The 17,250-nt window shown below is 39.2% G+C and overlaps 3 protein-coding genes across 3 annotated transcripts; all 3 read right to left on the bottom strand.

Annotated features, from left to right (window-relative positions):
* Positions 1–3,239: 3,239 nt before the first annotated feature.
* LOC132169560 (uncharacterized) lies at positions 3,240–3,905 on the bottom strand. Its single transcript, XM_059580580.2, has one exon. It carries the CDS (start codon positions 3,903–3,905, stop codon positions 3,240–3,242), a length of 666 nt encoding a protein of 221 aa, XP_059436563.2.
* Positions 3,906–6,508: 2,603 nt separating this feature from the next.
* LOC132172443 (putative germin-like protein 2-1) lies at positions 6,509–8,146 on the bottom strand. The gene is made up of 2 exons (XM_059583952.2): positions 8,032–8,146; positions 6,509–7,044 (listed from the first exon to the last, which is right to left on the bottom strand). Exons 1-2 carry the CDS (start codon positions 8,144–8,146, stop codon positions 6,509–6,511), a joined length of 651 nt encoding a protein of 216 aa, XP_059439935.1.
* Positions 8,147–11,590: 3,444 nt separating this feature from the next.
* LOC132168652 (tubulin beta-7 chain) lies at positions 11,591–15,603 on the bottom strand. The gene is made up of 3 exons (XM_059579655.2): positions 15,113–15,603; positions 13,105–13,374; positions 11,591–12,524 (listed from the first exon to the last, which is right to left on the bottom strand). Exons 1-3 carry the CDS (start codon positions 15,504–15,506, stop codon positions 11,845–11,847), a joined length of 1,344 nt encoding a protein of 447 aa, XP_059435638.1. The 5' UTR covers positions 15,507–15,603; the 3' UTR covers positions 11,591–11,844.
* Positions 15,604–17,250: the final 1,647 nt, after the last annotated feature.

The following is a 17,250-nucleotide window of genomic DNA, read 5'->3' as shown; positions in this document are numbered from 1 at the left end:
AACCTTTGAAGTTGACACTCTCTTGTATAAGACAAGCAACCCACTTGACTTCTACCACAGTAGCCCATTTCAAAACATCTGGCACAATCCTTCTATCTGATCTCCTTTACCAGAACTCCGATAGACTTTGGTTGTTTGTGATCTGTGATGAAAACACAACCTTTAACTCCAAAAGAGACTAACTCTAACGCTCAATATCTTAAACGCTCTCTTAGAACATGGAATTCTTACGTGGAATTCCTTACAATTTTGTGCATAACAGCTCTCTATATATAGACTACAAGAAAACCAAGTACTACTTGAAATGGGAAGAAAAACTAGTTCTAGTTGGAATAGGATTCATCCAGATTTTTGTCCTTATCTTGTGGGACGATTTTGACGTAGCTAACTTCCGAATTATGAAAATATTATTTCACAAAGATTTGTATAATTTTGTGTTAGCTTTCTATTGCCACTGGTTTCACCACAATCGGATTCTTGAACCGAAAGTTAATGTCCAAATACTGAGACATGTGCAGGATCAAAATTTAATCAAATCCAATTTTATCTCTAATTAAAGAATTCCGATTTGATTAAACTTAACAACATCATATAGGTCTTCTATTATGATTGGTTAAGCTTAACCACATCTTTTAGGTCTTCTCTTGAAACAACATCTTGTATGTATGCACTGCAAACGGGATTGCAGATGAATGTATTTTGTCACTGAATTTGACAAATCAAAACCCAACATGAGACAACACCTCTTTTAAATGTTTACCAAAAATTGCAGGTTTATTTCTGTTTAATAATAATGAGCTCATGTCATGCCCTAACGTGAGGTTTACTTACTAAGTCATTAGACTTACGCGATTATTACTTTTATAATGAGCTTGTTCCCAGAATGCAGGATTTGCATGGTTGCTGCTTCAGGCTTCACTTTAAGATCTTCATATCATTACCAGATTTGCCTTACATTTTTATTAGTTGCATGAACAAATTTCAACTGATAAGCATTGGGGTTGATCTTCTTCACAATTTCTACTAGACCAATCTTGCTGGCCGCCAGCTTATTGTACTCCCCAACAGGAAATCTACCCTTGGTTAGGACTGCCCACACAAAGTCACTCTCTTCAAACTCTAGGGCACATTGCTTCTTGTACGCATCCGCTTTGTACTTTGCCATCGACTCCTGCAGATTCTTGATGGTCAGCTTGTGGCCCGCTTGTATTTGGGCAATAAGATCTACCGCTTTGGTGTGTGTTCTCTTCAAATCGAGGAGAGGCGCTAAATTCAGCCATGCATGAGGATTACTTCCATAGATGATGGTAAATAGACTAAGGCCGGTGCTCCGATTAGTTGACCGATTGTAGGTGAACTCGCCTTGGTACAACTGTTGATCCCATGACTTAAGGTTCACCCCCACCAAGCTCCGAAGCAATGCCCTCAAGGACCGATTGACGACCTCCGTTTGCCCGTCGGTCTTCGGATGATAGGTGCTACTAAAATGGAGCCTCATGTGAGACAGTTGCCACAAGCAGTGCCAAAAGTGGCTAAGGAATCGCGTGTCGTGATCTGAGACTATGGACAATGGTAAGCCATGGAGTCGATAGACCTCTCTGAAGTACAATTGTGCCACACTCACGGCATCGACGGTCTTCTTACATGCAATGAAATGAACCATCTTAGAGAATCGATCAACTACTACAAAGATGGAATCTTTACCCTTTTGGGTTCGAGGTAAACCCAACACGAAGTCCATGCTCACGTTGGGCCATGGGCCCTCCGGAATGGGAAGCGGCATATATAATCCGGCATTAGTAGCCGTCCCTTGGATACTTGGCACACCCTGCAACATCGCACAAACTTCTCCACCTCCTTCCTCATGCTCAGCCAATAAAACTGTTCCACCACTAGTTGAATCGTTTTGTCTCACCCCATGTGTCCTTCATTATGGCGCTCTTGGATAATCTTCAACCGTAGGCTGCAGTTAGGGATGCATAATTGAGTACCCTTGAATAGGAACCCATTATGCAGCCCAAAGTCTCCCCTCACTCCCAAGGATACATCCCCAAGGATACATCACCAACAATAGGACCAAAGAGAGGATTAGTAGATAAATAATCTTTTAAGAATTCAAAACCAAGTACCTCACTTTTCATGGTGGTCAAGAGTGTCGACTTCCATCTAAGGGCGTCGGTGACCTTGTTCAAAGCTCCCGACTTGTGCTTAATGGTGAAGGAAAATTGTTGTACATACACAGCCCACTTCACATGCTGAGAGGAGAGTTTATCTTGACTATTGAGGTGCTTCAAAGCCTCATGGTCCGAGTATAAGATAAAGTCATTGTAGGCTAGGTAAAAGCTTCAATGCCTTAATGATTGCACCAATGCATAAAAGTCCACATCATAGGTGCTATAGTTGAGCCTTGAACCACTCAAATTTTTGGTAAAGAATGCCACCGGTTTCCCCCCTTGACTTAGCACCGCTCCAATGCCGACCTTGGAAGCGTCACAATGCAACTCAAATGGCAACTCAAAATTTGGGAGAACAAGCAATGGGGCCATCATCCACTTGACTTTGATCAACTCGAAGGCTTCTGTAGCCGCCTCACTCCAAGAGAACCTTCCCACGTTCATGCACTCCATGACAGGTGCCATGATGGTGCTAAAGTCATGGATGAAATGCCTATAAAATGAAACCAACCCATGGAAGCCTCTAACCTCGTGTAGTGTAGTGGGGATGGGCCAATCCCTAACAGCTACCACCTTTGACTCATCCACCGCCAATCCGTCCTTGGACACCACATAGCCAAGGAAAAGAACTGAATCTGTCATGAATGAATACTTTGCGGGCGATGCGAAGAACTTCTCCTTCCGTAACACAAGAAGTACTTCCCTCACGTGTTGAAGGTGTGTCTCTCTATCAGGGCTATTGATGAGGATGTCATCAAAGTATACCACTATGAACTTCCCAATGAAAGGCCAAAATGCTTGATTCATTACCCACATGAAGGTGATAGGAGCATTAGATAGCCCGAATGGCATTACCAACCATTCATAGAGTCCCTCATGCATCTTAAACACCGTCTTCCATTCATCACTTGGCCGCACCCAAATTTGATGATACCTACTCTTTAGGTCAAGTTTTGTAAATATTGTTGCCCTGCCCAACTGATCCAACAAATCATCCAACCGAGGAATAGGAAATCTGTACCTCATAGTGATCTTGTTGATGGCTCGACTATCCACGCACATCCTCTATGTGCCATCCTTCTTGGGAGTGAGCAAAGCTAGTATTGCACATGGACTCAAACTCTCTCGAATATGCCCCTTGGCCAATAACCCCTCCACTTGTCGCCTCAATTCTTCATGTTCTTTGGGGCTCATGTGGTAGTGTGGTCGATTAGGTAGACTGGGCACTAAGTCAATTTGATGTTGAATGTCACGAAGAGGGGGAAGCTCTTCGGGTAACTCCACTGGAAACACATCGGCAAACTCTTCCACTAATCCCTTGGCCGCTTCTGGCACCGCTTCCAAGGTGTCGTCCTCCTTGCCCAACAACACATACACAACCTTCGATGCCAACATCTCGGTGATAAATTCCCGCTTTGTCAAGAGGGATTGAGAGTGGCCTGCCCCCTTTGCGGGTTTAGGTCCGTCCCCCAAGCTTGGTAGGAGTGTCAGTTTCACGTTGTCTACCATGAAGCTATATGTGTTCTTTCTTCCATCATGGTGAGCACTCCAGTCATATTGCCACGGTCTCCCTAACAACAAGTGGCATGCATCCATGGCCACCACATCACACCATGCCTTATCCTTGTATTTGGACCCAATTGAAAAAGATACAAGGAAACGCTTAGATACTATTACCTCGATGCCCTTTTTGATCCACTCCAAACTGTAGGAGGTGGGGTGTTGCTCCATCTCTAGAGCCAACTTTCGTACTACGTCTTCCGCCATGACGTTTTCGCAACAACCCGAATCAATAATGAGTTTGCAGACCTTGCCCCAATAATGCATGTTGAGTGAAAAAGATTGTGGCGCTGCTCATCCTCACCTTCCGCTTTCTGGCGTGTAAAGCACACCCTCCTAACCATCAAGAGAGGACCATGATCCCCATTGACAAACTCCTCATCAACCTCTCCGTCGCGGTCATAAATTGCCTCTTGTTCTTCTCCATCGCCTTGCTCATCTAAGGCTTCCCCCGAGTCAACAAATAGGCCCTTACCATACTTCTCTTCCTTGCAACAATCTGTCATCCGGTGGCCCGGTTCACGACATCAAAAGCACTTGGGACCGGTAGCAGCCCTGATTTGGCTTGATTGCCCACGGTTATGGGGACTCTATTTTGGCCGGCTAGTTGAGTGGTACCCCAAGTTGTGAACGGACCACACGATCGGTTGTAGCTCCCACTATTTCCATGACCAAACATGCCTAAGGGACCTCGTGTCAACATCTTCTCAAGTAGCAACGCCCTTTGGTAGGCCTCCGAAACATTGGCAGAGTCAAAGAGATTCAATGAATCTTGGATTTGTTGTCGCAAACCTCCAATATACCGAGACACTAGTTGATCGTCCGATTCGTATAGATCTACTTGTGTCAATAGTTTGTAGAACTCTTCCGTGTACTCATCCACAGACTTCAAACCTTGACTCCAATTCTGTAGCCGTTGGTACATGGTTCGGGTGTAGTTGTGGGGCAAAAAGGCGGGCCGCATGTGCTTCAACAATTTCTCCCAAATATCGATCTTCCTCTTGCCTTGCCGCACCCTAGACTGTTTCAACTGCTACCCTGGAACTTGGATGCGACCAAAGAAACTCGCCGATCTTCAGGCACCCCCTTGAAGTCGAGAACCTCTCTAATTGCCGCCACCCAATCCAAAAATTCTTCAGGTTGAAGACCCCCTTGAAATTCTAGAACATCGAGTTTGAGTCCGCTCTCTCACCGATTAGCGTGAGCTTACACAGGGGGTCGACATCCCTACGTTTGGCACTCCACAAAAGGGTTCTCGGATACATACCCATAGTCGTCTTCATCTTCCTCCTCCGATGCGTGCGGTGGCGGTCAATGACGACGCCCGTTGTGAACACGTGTGTTGGATAATTGGGTAGTGAGGGCTTCAATCTGATCCCTCATAGCCTCAATTGCTTCTCCACGTGCTGCCACTGTGTCGCCTCTTGTTCTCCACGAACTGATTCCTCCCGGGCGTACACGTCGTGCAAACTTGCATGCGGTTGCCCTTTCCTCTTGTGACTGGAGCCATGGAACGCAACTAGCGCTCTAATACCAACTGATGCAACCTAATTTGGTGGGATGCAAAGAAAACAGTAACAAGAAGAAGGATAACTAATTCTAGATCTTAAGTTTATCAAAGATCTAAGAATTCTTCTCAAAACTATAAAGTCTATCTATGGTTTGAAAGAAAATGTGAAGAAAGCTCAGCTCTGAGACTTCTTATTGATGAAAACTGAAATAATATCAAAAGTTGTGTTTCTGGAAGCTATAAGCATGTATTTTTAGATCCCCAAAACTTTAAACCTAAAATAATAGGAATTAAAGTCGGTTTAAGCAAAACAAGGCTACACGTTCAAATGGGACAAACTGCCGTTCGAACAGGGAATGAACTGGAAAGTAAAAATGCGAAAAATAACATAGGCGTTCAAATGGGACTTCAAACAGAGCCCTCTAACCTCTCCAGATTATTCAGAATAGAGCTACACGTTCAAACTGGCCTCACTACCGTTCGAACGGTCTTCCGCTGTTGTGCAAGATTGTGATCGTATCACCATTCTTTGGGGTGTCTTCACACTTACATCCGCACGGGTCTTCCTCATGAACTCCCCCAAGCACCCTGATCTACATCAGTTTGGCAGCGTGATCATACGAAAAGGCTATGTAAAGTAGAGTGAGATATTTTTCCTATAAAGTTGCCTAATTCTTTCCAAGAAATTTTTAACGACTCTATATGTATAGCTGATGATGAAGAGAGTAACCATGGGGATGACTTTGGAAACCCAATTGACCAACCTATCAAAAGCCCTAAAGACTACTTGCAGGCCATTAGGACAAATACCCCTTCCTACGTGGCGATTCCCGCCAATGTAGAGAATTTTGACATTTAACTTGGGGTAATCCAATTGCTGCCTAAGTTTCATGGGCTTGATTCTGAAAGCCTTAGCCCTAAGAGCACTTATCATCTGTGGGCATATGCTTGTAAGGCAGAGCCACCCAAAATCTCTTGTCTCTTTCTTTATTTGCTTCCACTTTTGTTCTCTTATTTTATATCCTACATGAATTTTTACAAAAGATAAAGAAACAAATTCAATAGGAATCCAAGTGTTTTTGGGTTTTAATTGTGCGTTACTGCAGAAAATACAGGAATCATATTATATCACACAACAATGAAAGAATCATCAATCTTCAAAGAGATAAAATTGATAAATTCCAAAACAGATGGACTCAATCGTCCAATTAATAACAAGCAGACAAGCAGATGTTCCCATTACTATAAACAACCAATGACTTGTTTAAAAATTGGACTGCAGGTAAGTGACAACATTGTTGTCTACTTGGAAAGCCTTCACAAGAACATCACTAGCAATATCCGGCACAGACCCAAAAACTGCATTAGCTATTGTGACGACTCCAGGATTTTGGCTGGTTAGAGCTGCAATAGCTGAGGCATTTGTAGAGCCTGCATTTTTCTGGTAATGGATGAGACCAATGGGGAAGACAAAGACATCGCCCTTCTGTAGCACCTTCGTTATGTGATGGTTTTCGGGGCTCGACGTGACAAATCCGACTTCAAGGCTGCCGTCCAAGACCGTCAAGATTTCTGAGGCACGAGGGTGTGTGTGGGGAGGATTGATGCCCCACGGTGCGTAGTCTATACGCACCATGGAGATGCCAAGAGTGTTTAGCCCTGGCATTTGTGATACGGTCACCGGGGTCACCCTAGACCCCACTGCATTTGATGTGTTGCCCGCTAAGTGAAGCCCAGAAAAGAAGAAATCATTGGCTTCAGCCAGCTTGGGATCCTTGCAGGCCAGACCATTCACCAACACTGCCATGAAATGTAATCATATATGTGGGAAACTTGCAACAATAGTAACATGTAATTTCGGAAGGAGTCATCTTGTCAGAAAAAAAACAAGCAAACTGAACAAAAATTATGGTGAGAGGAAAAAACCAAAATTAATGTACCATAACAATATAAGAACCATATGACAGTGAAATTAATATTGAAACCGACATGTTCCATGGTAAACTAGCTGAAAGAATATCTTGATTTGCAACCTGGTGAAGATATATATGTATATAGCATTCAACGCTGTAAGATTTGGGGCCAATAAACTCAGGGACTTCAGAAAATTTAAGGGAAGGGAGCTAAAAGAAAAGGCAAAATTTTTTTTTTTTTTTAATTTCTAAGGGATTTGAATAATATGCCAAAAGCATAGGACCATATGTTTTTATTAATTTTTAACCACGGTGGTTGGAGAACCAAGATCTTGACGGTTCCTGAGACGGCCCGTCCATCAGAAAGCCCAACTGACCCTAAGCAGGGTGCAAGCCATCAAGGGCCCGACAGCCTAACAGGCTGTCGCCCCATAGGCACCGCTAGCCATCAAAATTCGAGTACACCCTCATCAAGGAGATGCCACCAATTAGACGGCTCTCCTTCTTCCAACTTAGTTAATTAACTGAACGTTCACACCATGTTACCCCTCCTAACAGATTGAGGGAGGAAAGCTCCACATCAAGTAACAAACTCTTGGCGGAAGTCCCTCAAACCCTAGGAGAGCATCGGCCTATAAAAAGCCTTGGTATGAAATCTAATCCTTAGCAAAACTTTTTCCAAAATACTCATCTTCATATATCAACATCGGAGAGCAGCCTCAAATGCAATCTTGATCGGTCGCTCGCTGCAAGTCTTTGCACCAACAGTAATCACAAAGAAGAGGAACTTAACGATAAATGAAAGGTTTACCCTTTTCCCTTCTCCCTTCTCCCATATTGAACAGAAACAGAAAAACAAAAAAGGTAGTCGTACCTCGGCTGTTTTGGTCTGCAACACAGAAATCCTGAAGAGAACTTTGATCAGTTGCTAAAGCAACAGATAAAGATAATGCTAGAAGCCCAAATAAGATAATCCGATCACTTTCCATTTGCAATCTTCAACTATATATATATGAAGTTATGCAGTCAACAGAGGAAGACCAGGAAGAGTAACAATTATGCTTTCTTTATATATTTATATAGGGAGAGGTTGATCGAGAAGCTCTGCATGCTGAGCCGTCCAAATTAGTAGTGAAATAGTCATCAAGCAAACAAGCATTCTATAATATTGTGGGAGCTCAATCTATGGCCGGCTTGGCTACGACCAATTTGTATTAATTTGAGGACCATAGTTAATTATAGTGCTACGCCACGCGCGCCACGAAAACCATAATTACGTGAAATTTGGTTTCAATCAATTAGAGGTGGAGGAGCTTCATTAATAAAACAAGTAGAAATCAAGTGTAACGTAAAGATTATGCTACTTTTTTTCAAAAATCAATAGAATATTATGTCTTCTTTTGTAAGATTCTACAATATGATTGTAATAAATTGCTATGGCTAGCTGCATTACCAATACCGTGAAGGCTGTTGCCTTTTTGTAAGCAGATTTGTTTACAAGATGTTATCATTCTGTTTTACATGATATCTACAATAGAGATTAACTTTAATAGTGAAAATAATTATAGATGTACACTACTCCTTATATGATGATCCAGATTCCTAGACTCTGTTTCAGTCGTTGATAGGAATAAGAAATGATAGAATTCATTCTTTTTCAACCATCTCCATAGAGAATGGATGAACTCACTACTGAATTTGTGTCAAGTCCACAAATCTAATGGTTGATTTATTGAATTTGTAAAATAAGATGGCTGAAAGATTATTTAGAGATGGTTGTATAACATGATGTCCTAGTAAATTAAAGTGCGAAAGAATATGGGGGTTTTCAGAAAGGAAAACGATGGATTTTAAGGCTCCTCAATGCACTCACTAAGTATAGGCCGAAATTGAACCGAGCGTAAAAATGAGTGTTGCTGCATGTTGAAGCTCGATCGACTGAGCTAGGGACCTCGGTCAACAGAGGGTCATAGTAAACACACGTGAGTGGCTGCTGATGTGGCGATGACATGGTGACAATTGGTGCCCCAGTTTGACTAGACGTGTGATAGCGCAGATGGGGTTGTCAGGACACATATTTGGCTAAGATCGGGCCAACTCAAAAATTAAACTCGGTCGACCAAGCCCAATGATGTGTATTTAATCCATATATTTTCTACTTGCAGCTTGTATTTTATAAGCCAGTGCGTTACACTATCTACCACATGATGTGTATTTGCCTTTGCTTGAACATTGTCTTTTAACATATTCTATTCAGGTGCCTAATTGTAATTGTTCGTATAGAAATTCATAATAAAGTAAAGAGATGGAAGTAGAAAAACGAAGACATGGAAATTATGTGATTCTTCAATAGGCCTACATTCACAGGTGAAAGTCTTATTATTGGGAGAAAAGTAACATATGAACATAAAAGAGAATTATATAAACACCTACATCTGGCCATTATTGCTTAAGTTCTTGAATTGAAGAGCCAAGATTGCACGGTTATGAACTTGTGGAATGTTAGAACGTTCACAATATGTCTAAAAAGAGAATCACAAAAACATATGACATAAAAGAGAATCACAAAAACACATGAACATAAACCCTAAACATATGAACATAAAAGAAAATCACAAGAGCATATGACATAGAAGAGAATCACAAAAACACTTACCTCTTACCATTATTGCTTAAGTTCTTGAATTGAGGAACCAAGATTTTACGTTTATGAAATTTTCACAATATATCTAAATGGGGAGTTATAGATAGAGTTTTTCACTTATCTTTTTCTCACAATAGAGTTGTTACTAAGGGAGAATTGCATACTTATTTATAGATAGGCCAAGAGCCTTATCCATAATCTAACATTGCTTCCTTCCATCAAGAGAAACAACTTTTAATGAAACACAGAAAGAACCTTTATCTGTCTTTTAATTACCCAAAACTTATACTTTAATAAAAAATCTTTTAATGCATAATGTATAATATATGTGACGTGTGCCACTATAAATCTCCTTGTAGGCGATGTGTTCTAATATTCTTTCACTTGGCTCTTGACACATCTTTAAAAGCATTTGGGTAACTAAAATTGAATGACCTTAATTAAAAACTACTAAACTTTAGTTTTACTTAGAGAGAGTTACAGCACATAAATCATGGTGGTTATGTTCTTATATCAACATTTCTTCCTTATGTTACAATTGGTGAATCTCTCTTAACAAGATCTTTATATGTTGGGATTATGATGCAAATTAACTGCAGAAAACATCCTTAGAAAAGCAACATGAAAGCATTGCATCAGATTGTGTAAAACAAAATGGGAAAACTTTACTTAGCCCCCCTAGACTTTCATCGATTGTGCAATCTCTTCCGAAGTTTAAAAACTCTCAATGTAGTTTATCAAACTTTAAAAAATTTGCAATCTCACCCCTCCCGTTAGAATTTGGGGTTCGATGAGATTGTCAAAGGGTGAAATAACTTTATGAATTACAAATTACCCTTAAATTACAAAAAAAAAAAAAAAAAAAAAAAACTAGGAAAAATGTAGGGATATTTTGGAAATTTACCCCCTCCATTAGGATGAGGAGTGAGATTACAAATTTTGTAAAGTTCAATACACTAAATTGAGAATTTTTGAACTTTAAGAAATTATTATAAAAACAATGAAAGTTCAAAAAAATTTAAGCGAAGTTTCTTCAAACAAAAATTTCTAAGACAAGGATATCACAAAGCCGGCTATCACCAAGGCAAAGGCAAAATTTGAATTCTCTTCATGGAACTCAAAGAACACATGTGGGTAAGGTTTTTGAGACATTTAAACTTTCTCCTCAATTCTGATTAAAGATATTCGAATAAAAAAGTAGTATGTAGCACTACTCCTAAAATATATTCCCTAAATTCAAAATAATTGGTTTATTCATTGTGAGCCTCTGTTTCTTTTTGTTTTTTCCTACAAATAAAACCTATATATCTCATTTTCTTTCTTCTTTTTTATTTCATATGGTAAAGACTAACGAGTAATGATATTTCCACACCAAATTTTTAATTTCTTCTACATCATCCTTTTTCACAAGATGTCTCTCACTATTGACTTCAAGATGTAATAAAAGAAATCAAAGCTGGTGTGGAAATAGTATCGCCTATGATTGGCCGAAATTCCGAAAAAGAAAAAATTAGAAAATAAAAGATTGGTTAGCCTGGCATTAAAGGCAAGCTTACAAAAGGATCAAGATACTCTAAAATTTTTAGGATATTTTCTCATTTCTTTCAATTTCAGCCATTGTTTTTAAATTAAACTATGAGAAATGCTACTTTTCCAATCTCTCATTCATGTGATCCTACACATTCAATAATTAAATCTTAACTATTTAATTTAATTTGAAAATCTTAACTAAATGCAATTGCGGCCAGCAGCCTTCTCTAATCCATAAAAAAAAATAAAAAACAAAAAATGAAATGATAATATAGACACCATCAATATATAAGAATCATGTCACAAGACTATCTACTGGGTACAGAGATCCATGACTCGAATTACAAACTAAAGCATTGTCACCAAAACCCACCTCTTATACATAGACCCACAATCCATACACATCACCAACTTTGTCTATCTGACTTCAACTGCTCGACAACAGAACATAATCACTCCCAGGAAGTAAGCCAACAACACAACAGTTTTCGGGCAAACTGAAAATTACAAAGATCAACCGACAACCTCCTCTTCTTCCTCCTCCTCCTCCTCGTACTCTTCCTCGTCAGCAGTTGCATCCTGGTATTGCTGATACTCAGCCACCAGATCGTTCATGTTACTCTCGGCTTCGGTGAACTCCATCTCGTCCATCCCTTCCCCGGTGTACCAATGCAAGAAAGCCTTGCGCCTGAACATTGCTGTAAACTGCTCGCTAACCCTCCTGAACATCTCCTGGATTGAGGTGGAGTTCCCGATGAAAGTCGATGCCATCTTCAAACCCTTGGGTGGGATGTCACACACACTAGACTTAACATTGTTGGGTATCCACTCAACAAAGTACGATGAGTTTTTGTTCTGGACATTGATCATCTGTTCATCAACTTCCTTCGTACTCATCTTACCACGGAACATGGCAGAAGCAGTTAGGTAACGACCGTGTCGGGGGTCAGCAGCACACATCATGTTTTTGGCATCCCACATTTGTTGGGTCAATTCAGGCACAGTCAGGGCACGGTACTGCTGTGATCCTCTTGATGTTAAGGGTGCAAACCCAACCATAAAGAAGTGGAGACGAGGGAATGGGATGAGATTGACTGCAAGCTTCCGAAGGTCGGAGTTCAACTGTCCAGGGAACCGAAGACAGCATGTGACGCCACTCATGGTAGCAGAGATGAGGTGATTGAGATCACCAACTGTTATGAGACAACAGAACACAACAAAAAGTATAAAGGTCAATGATCAGCTATGCTCTCCCACATGTATTACAATGACATATTTCCAGTTATTGAAAAGACAAATGTAGACAGAAGATATCTTCATCACCATCACTTGTTAACAGAAAGAATCAGTGTGTACAACAGATAGGAAAGCGGGTGGGTGGTGGTAGGTGGATAGGTAGGAAGGTAGGTAGGTAGGCAGGTGGAAGGAAAGAGATTAATGACCAACTGATTATAAAAGATTAACTAGAAATGAAAAGAAACTTATAAGCAACTTACTTCAAATTTAAGCATAACCACCACCAATTAGTGAGACTCATTCGAACTTATCTAGATAATAATAATAATAATCAATCCTCATAAATGGAATAATATATTGGAAGGGAGAACACATTGTCATATTATTTTCCATCTCATACTTTCTTAGAACAGGCGTAAGGGTCGTAGTAATATTATAGAAATTAGTACTATCACGATAGTGATAATGACTAATTTTCAATTTCAATGTACATCTACTATACGTGTCAAAATTTAGAGATATGAACTTTGAACTTACAGGTAGGGGTGGCAAGCTTCAGTGTACGGAAGCAGATGTCGTACAGGGCCTCGTTGTCCAGGACCATGCACTCGTCAGCATTCTCAACAAGCTGATGCACAGAAAGGGTGGCATTGTATGGTTCAACAACTGTGTCAGAAACCTTGGGCGAAGGAAAGACAGAAAATGTCAGCATCATGCGATCTGGATACTCCTCCCTGATCTTGGAAATAAGAAGGGTTCCCATTCCAGAGCCCGTTCCTCCACCCAAAGAATGACAGACTTGAAATCCTGCTCAAAAACATATGGAGTTAGAATACTGCAATGCTATAGCATTAATAAACTCTGGGGGAAAGAGAGAGAGTGAGAAAGTTCTCATATGATATAGACTGTAAAATGTTACAAAAAGTATAACAGAGAACATCACATAATTCATAAGAGGGAATAGAGTTCAGTCATAACATCCGATAACAAGATTACCACACCATTTTTATTTCTGACAATATATTTTCCTTATGCAAACAAAGAAGACAATGGCAATCAAATTACACCACAATTTTGTTGAGCACTAACAACATAAAATTCACAGCATATAAGATGATAGCAAGCAATAAAAGCAAAACTTTGTTGAGCCCTAAAACACATATAATTCAAAAAAAAAAAAAAAAAAAAAGTGTTTTATACGCATCATATTACAGAACAAAATCTGGGGTCACAAAACAGACCAGAGAAGTGCAAAACTATAAAGATTAAGAAAAGATAACTCCCAATATCAGTAAGAGTCTGAGCTAAAGCAACTCCCGCCAGATACTTCAAAAAGTTCCTAAAGAGAAATTCCTGGACATCTCTCCTAATGATAATCATCCAGTACAAAGCCCCAAATCATAAAATTCAAATCTAGCATCAGATTTGACACAAACCAAAACAAAAAGTACGAACTCAAATTAGGATAAATGGAAATGGCAGCTACTATGAAAATATAATCCATTTCTCCTACATATTAGTGACCTTATTAATCATCAACTAAAACCAGCCACCTAGATACAGAAGAGAACTATTTTAAAATTATTTCCTCAATTGTCATGCTTTAACCAGAGTGCTTATGTTTCCATCTCAACAAAAACTTATTGGAGAAAAAAGCCCAGGTCTATAGACCTCACAGTTTTACGCTGCACGGATAGACCGCTCACTTATTACCAATATTGACTGTCCTTCAACCTAAGGTGAAAATCTGCAGGGCAGAAAGTACTAAGATCCCAGTACATAACAAATAAACTCAGGTGGTGAGAAAACTAGAGTTGAAAAATCCATAAACAGAAAGAGCAAACATGAACGATGAAACAGAAAGATTTAGCAATAAAAGAAAAGGACACCCAATTGAGGCCATAAATCCGTGATCAAACACCACAATTCAACCAACTAAGATAACCAAAATGGAATTCTCAGACTACCAATTTACTTCAGTAAACAACTGAGATAAAAAAACATAACCAGTTCGAACCAAGAATAATAAACTTTGCAAGCAGCAACAGAAAAGTGAAATTCGGAGGAATAATCAACCAAAGCTTTATCAAAACCAGAACCCATACGCATGTGATCAGAACCAAGCATAAGTGCTAGAAAGCTACACAAAAGTGTTTGGACCAAGTCTCAATACTCGAGAATCAATCCCGATCCTAAGCGACAGATCTACACTTTCCGACCAAAAAAAAATAAAAAAAAACCCTCAAATATATACAATGATGATGAGAGAGAAACAATTTCTTAGCAATCAAAAATTAGAATAAATAAAAGGCGATAAATCACAAAGAAATGAACCATAATATCCATATTCCTACAACGCCAACGCTCAGTCAAAGCTATCCTCAACCTAAACAACCAAGTCAACGACGAAACACCAATTCCAAATAATGCACAAACAGATCCGTAGGAAACACACGCACAACGCCTAAAACCCAAACACCAACACACTCCAAAAGAAACGAAAAAGAACTCCAAAGCAAAAAGAAGCTTTCGGAGAACACATTACCCTGCAGGCAATCGCAATTCTCGGCCTCCTTCCTGACAACATCGAGAACTGAGTCGATGAGCTCAGCGCCCTCGGTGTAGTGTCCCTTGGCCCAGTTGTTCCCTGCACCGGACTGCCCGAAGACGAAGTTATCAGGCCTGAAGATCTGCCCGAAGGGCCCGGATCGGACCGAGTCCATGGTCCCCGGCTCCAGATCCATGAGCACCGCGCGAGGGACGTACCGCCCGCCGCTGGCCTCGTTGTAATAGACATTGATGCGCTCGAGCTGGAGCTCCGAGTCGCCGCTGTACTTTCCCGTGTGGTCGATGCCATGCTCGTCGCAGATCACCTCCCAGAACTTGGCACCGATCTGGTTGCCGCACTGCCCGCCCTGGATGTGCAGGATTTCTCTCATCGTTATCTGGTTGTTTCTCTTTCGGTTTCTCGGGAAAGTTGAGAGGGATGTGAGTGGGGGGAACACAGAGAAATGGGTTTGGCTGTGTCGGAAATAGATGGAGGGTAAAGACGGGTAGTGTGAGGAGGGCTAAATAGGTGGGGTTGGGTGTGTAAATATGTGACCTGGCGTGGGGTATATTTGGAAATGTGGATAACCACTGAACCAATGGGTTTTGCGGGTGTTTTAATTTTAAATTTGGTCCAATGAGCTGTAAAGACTGTTCTGGAAACACCCATCTCATCTCTTTTTATTTTTTTATTTTCTTATTTTTGGGTTAAACCTGTCTCAAGAAATCAGGATAAATGCATAGAAAAATATCTAGTTACTAGTTAGTTATATTGAAAGGGTATTTTTGTCCTTTAAAAAATAAAAAAGATAAAAATACCTTTAAAATATAATTAACTAGATATTCTAGAATCCAGTTCGATCCGAAAGATCTGATTGTGAGAAGATTTTTTTGGAATGTTACTAACTATAGATTTTTTGTCAAGCAAACATTTAATAAAAAATAAAATAAATAGAAAAGAGAAATGTTAAGGATCATTTTTTATCCTATTTAAGTTGACGTGGCTTTTAAAATTATCATTGGATTAAAATTTAAGTATGATTCATCTAATATTTAATAGTAATTTTAAAAGTTACATCAACTTTAAGAAGATAAAAAGATGATCCTATCATTACTAAGATAAAAGAGAAAATTACAGTTTACTCCCCAAAGTTGACAGTGTTTTTCAATTCAAACATCAAAGTTTTAATTTTTGCAATTCACTCCCACAAAGTTTCAATTTTTTTCAATTTTATCAATATTATCCCAAAATTCCCATATTATCCCTAATTTTTTTTTATTATTATTATTTATGAAGAAAAAAATTGGGGTGCAAAAATTGCCAAATGGCCAAAGGGGTGGCTACAGCCGAATTTTTTTTATAAAAAATAAAAAAATAAAAATTGTGGGCAATGGAAGTTTTGGATACAATTGGTCAAATTGTAAAAATTTGAAACTTTAGGGGATAGATTGCAAAAATTAAAACTTTGATGTTCGAATTAAAAAACGCTGTCAACTTTAAGGAATAAACCGTAATTTTTCCATATTTTGGAAGTTTTTGTACCATCTCTCCTATGATATTTTATTTTATTAACACCCCATTTTATAAATTATTATGATCAAATGGCATGGTACAGTCCACTTTCCAATGGTTGTTTATTGAAATGCGAATATAATTTTTTTATGGATAATGTATTTAATAATTTTAGGAGAAGCAGTACACCAACTCCTCTCAAATTACTAAGAAATTTGCAATGTTTTTTCAAGCTATCTATTAAAATAAGGACATAAATTTTTTCTAAACCGATTTGAAGGAAACTACTCTAATAAACTTCCTTCAACCGACTATAATAAATGTCAAGTATTCTCTAACATATTTAAGTTCCTAAAAAATTAATGATTAAATTCTTAAGTTAGTAGAAAGTAATAAATGACGGTTAAGAATCTTAAGAAAAACATGTTCATCTCACATGTTAGAGGGCATTTGGCATTTAATAGAGCAAATTGGTGTTATGTCCTTAAAATAATGTTTCTCAAACTACTTTCTCAAAAAAAAAAAAAAAAAAAAAGTTCCTCAAACTACTAAAAAATTATAATGTCTTCCTTTTAAAAAACAAAAGGTTAAAATATCTCAAAAAAATTTCAAGAAAACAAAAT

The sequence above is a fragment of the Corylus avellana genome, chromosome 1, assembly GCF_965113065.1.
Source record: "Corylus avellana chromosome 1, dhCorAvel1.hap1.2, whole genome shotgun sequence".
In the NCBI taxonomy this organism is placed as follows: domain Eukaryota; kingdom Viridiplantae; phylum Streptophyta; class Magnoliopsida; order Fagales; family Betulaceae; genus Corylus; species Corylus avellana.
Note: the sequence above shows the minus strand (reverse complement) of the source record. Positions and strands in the feature narration are given on the sequence as shown.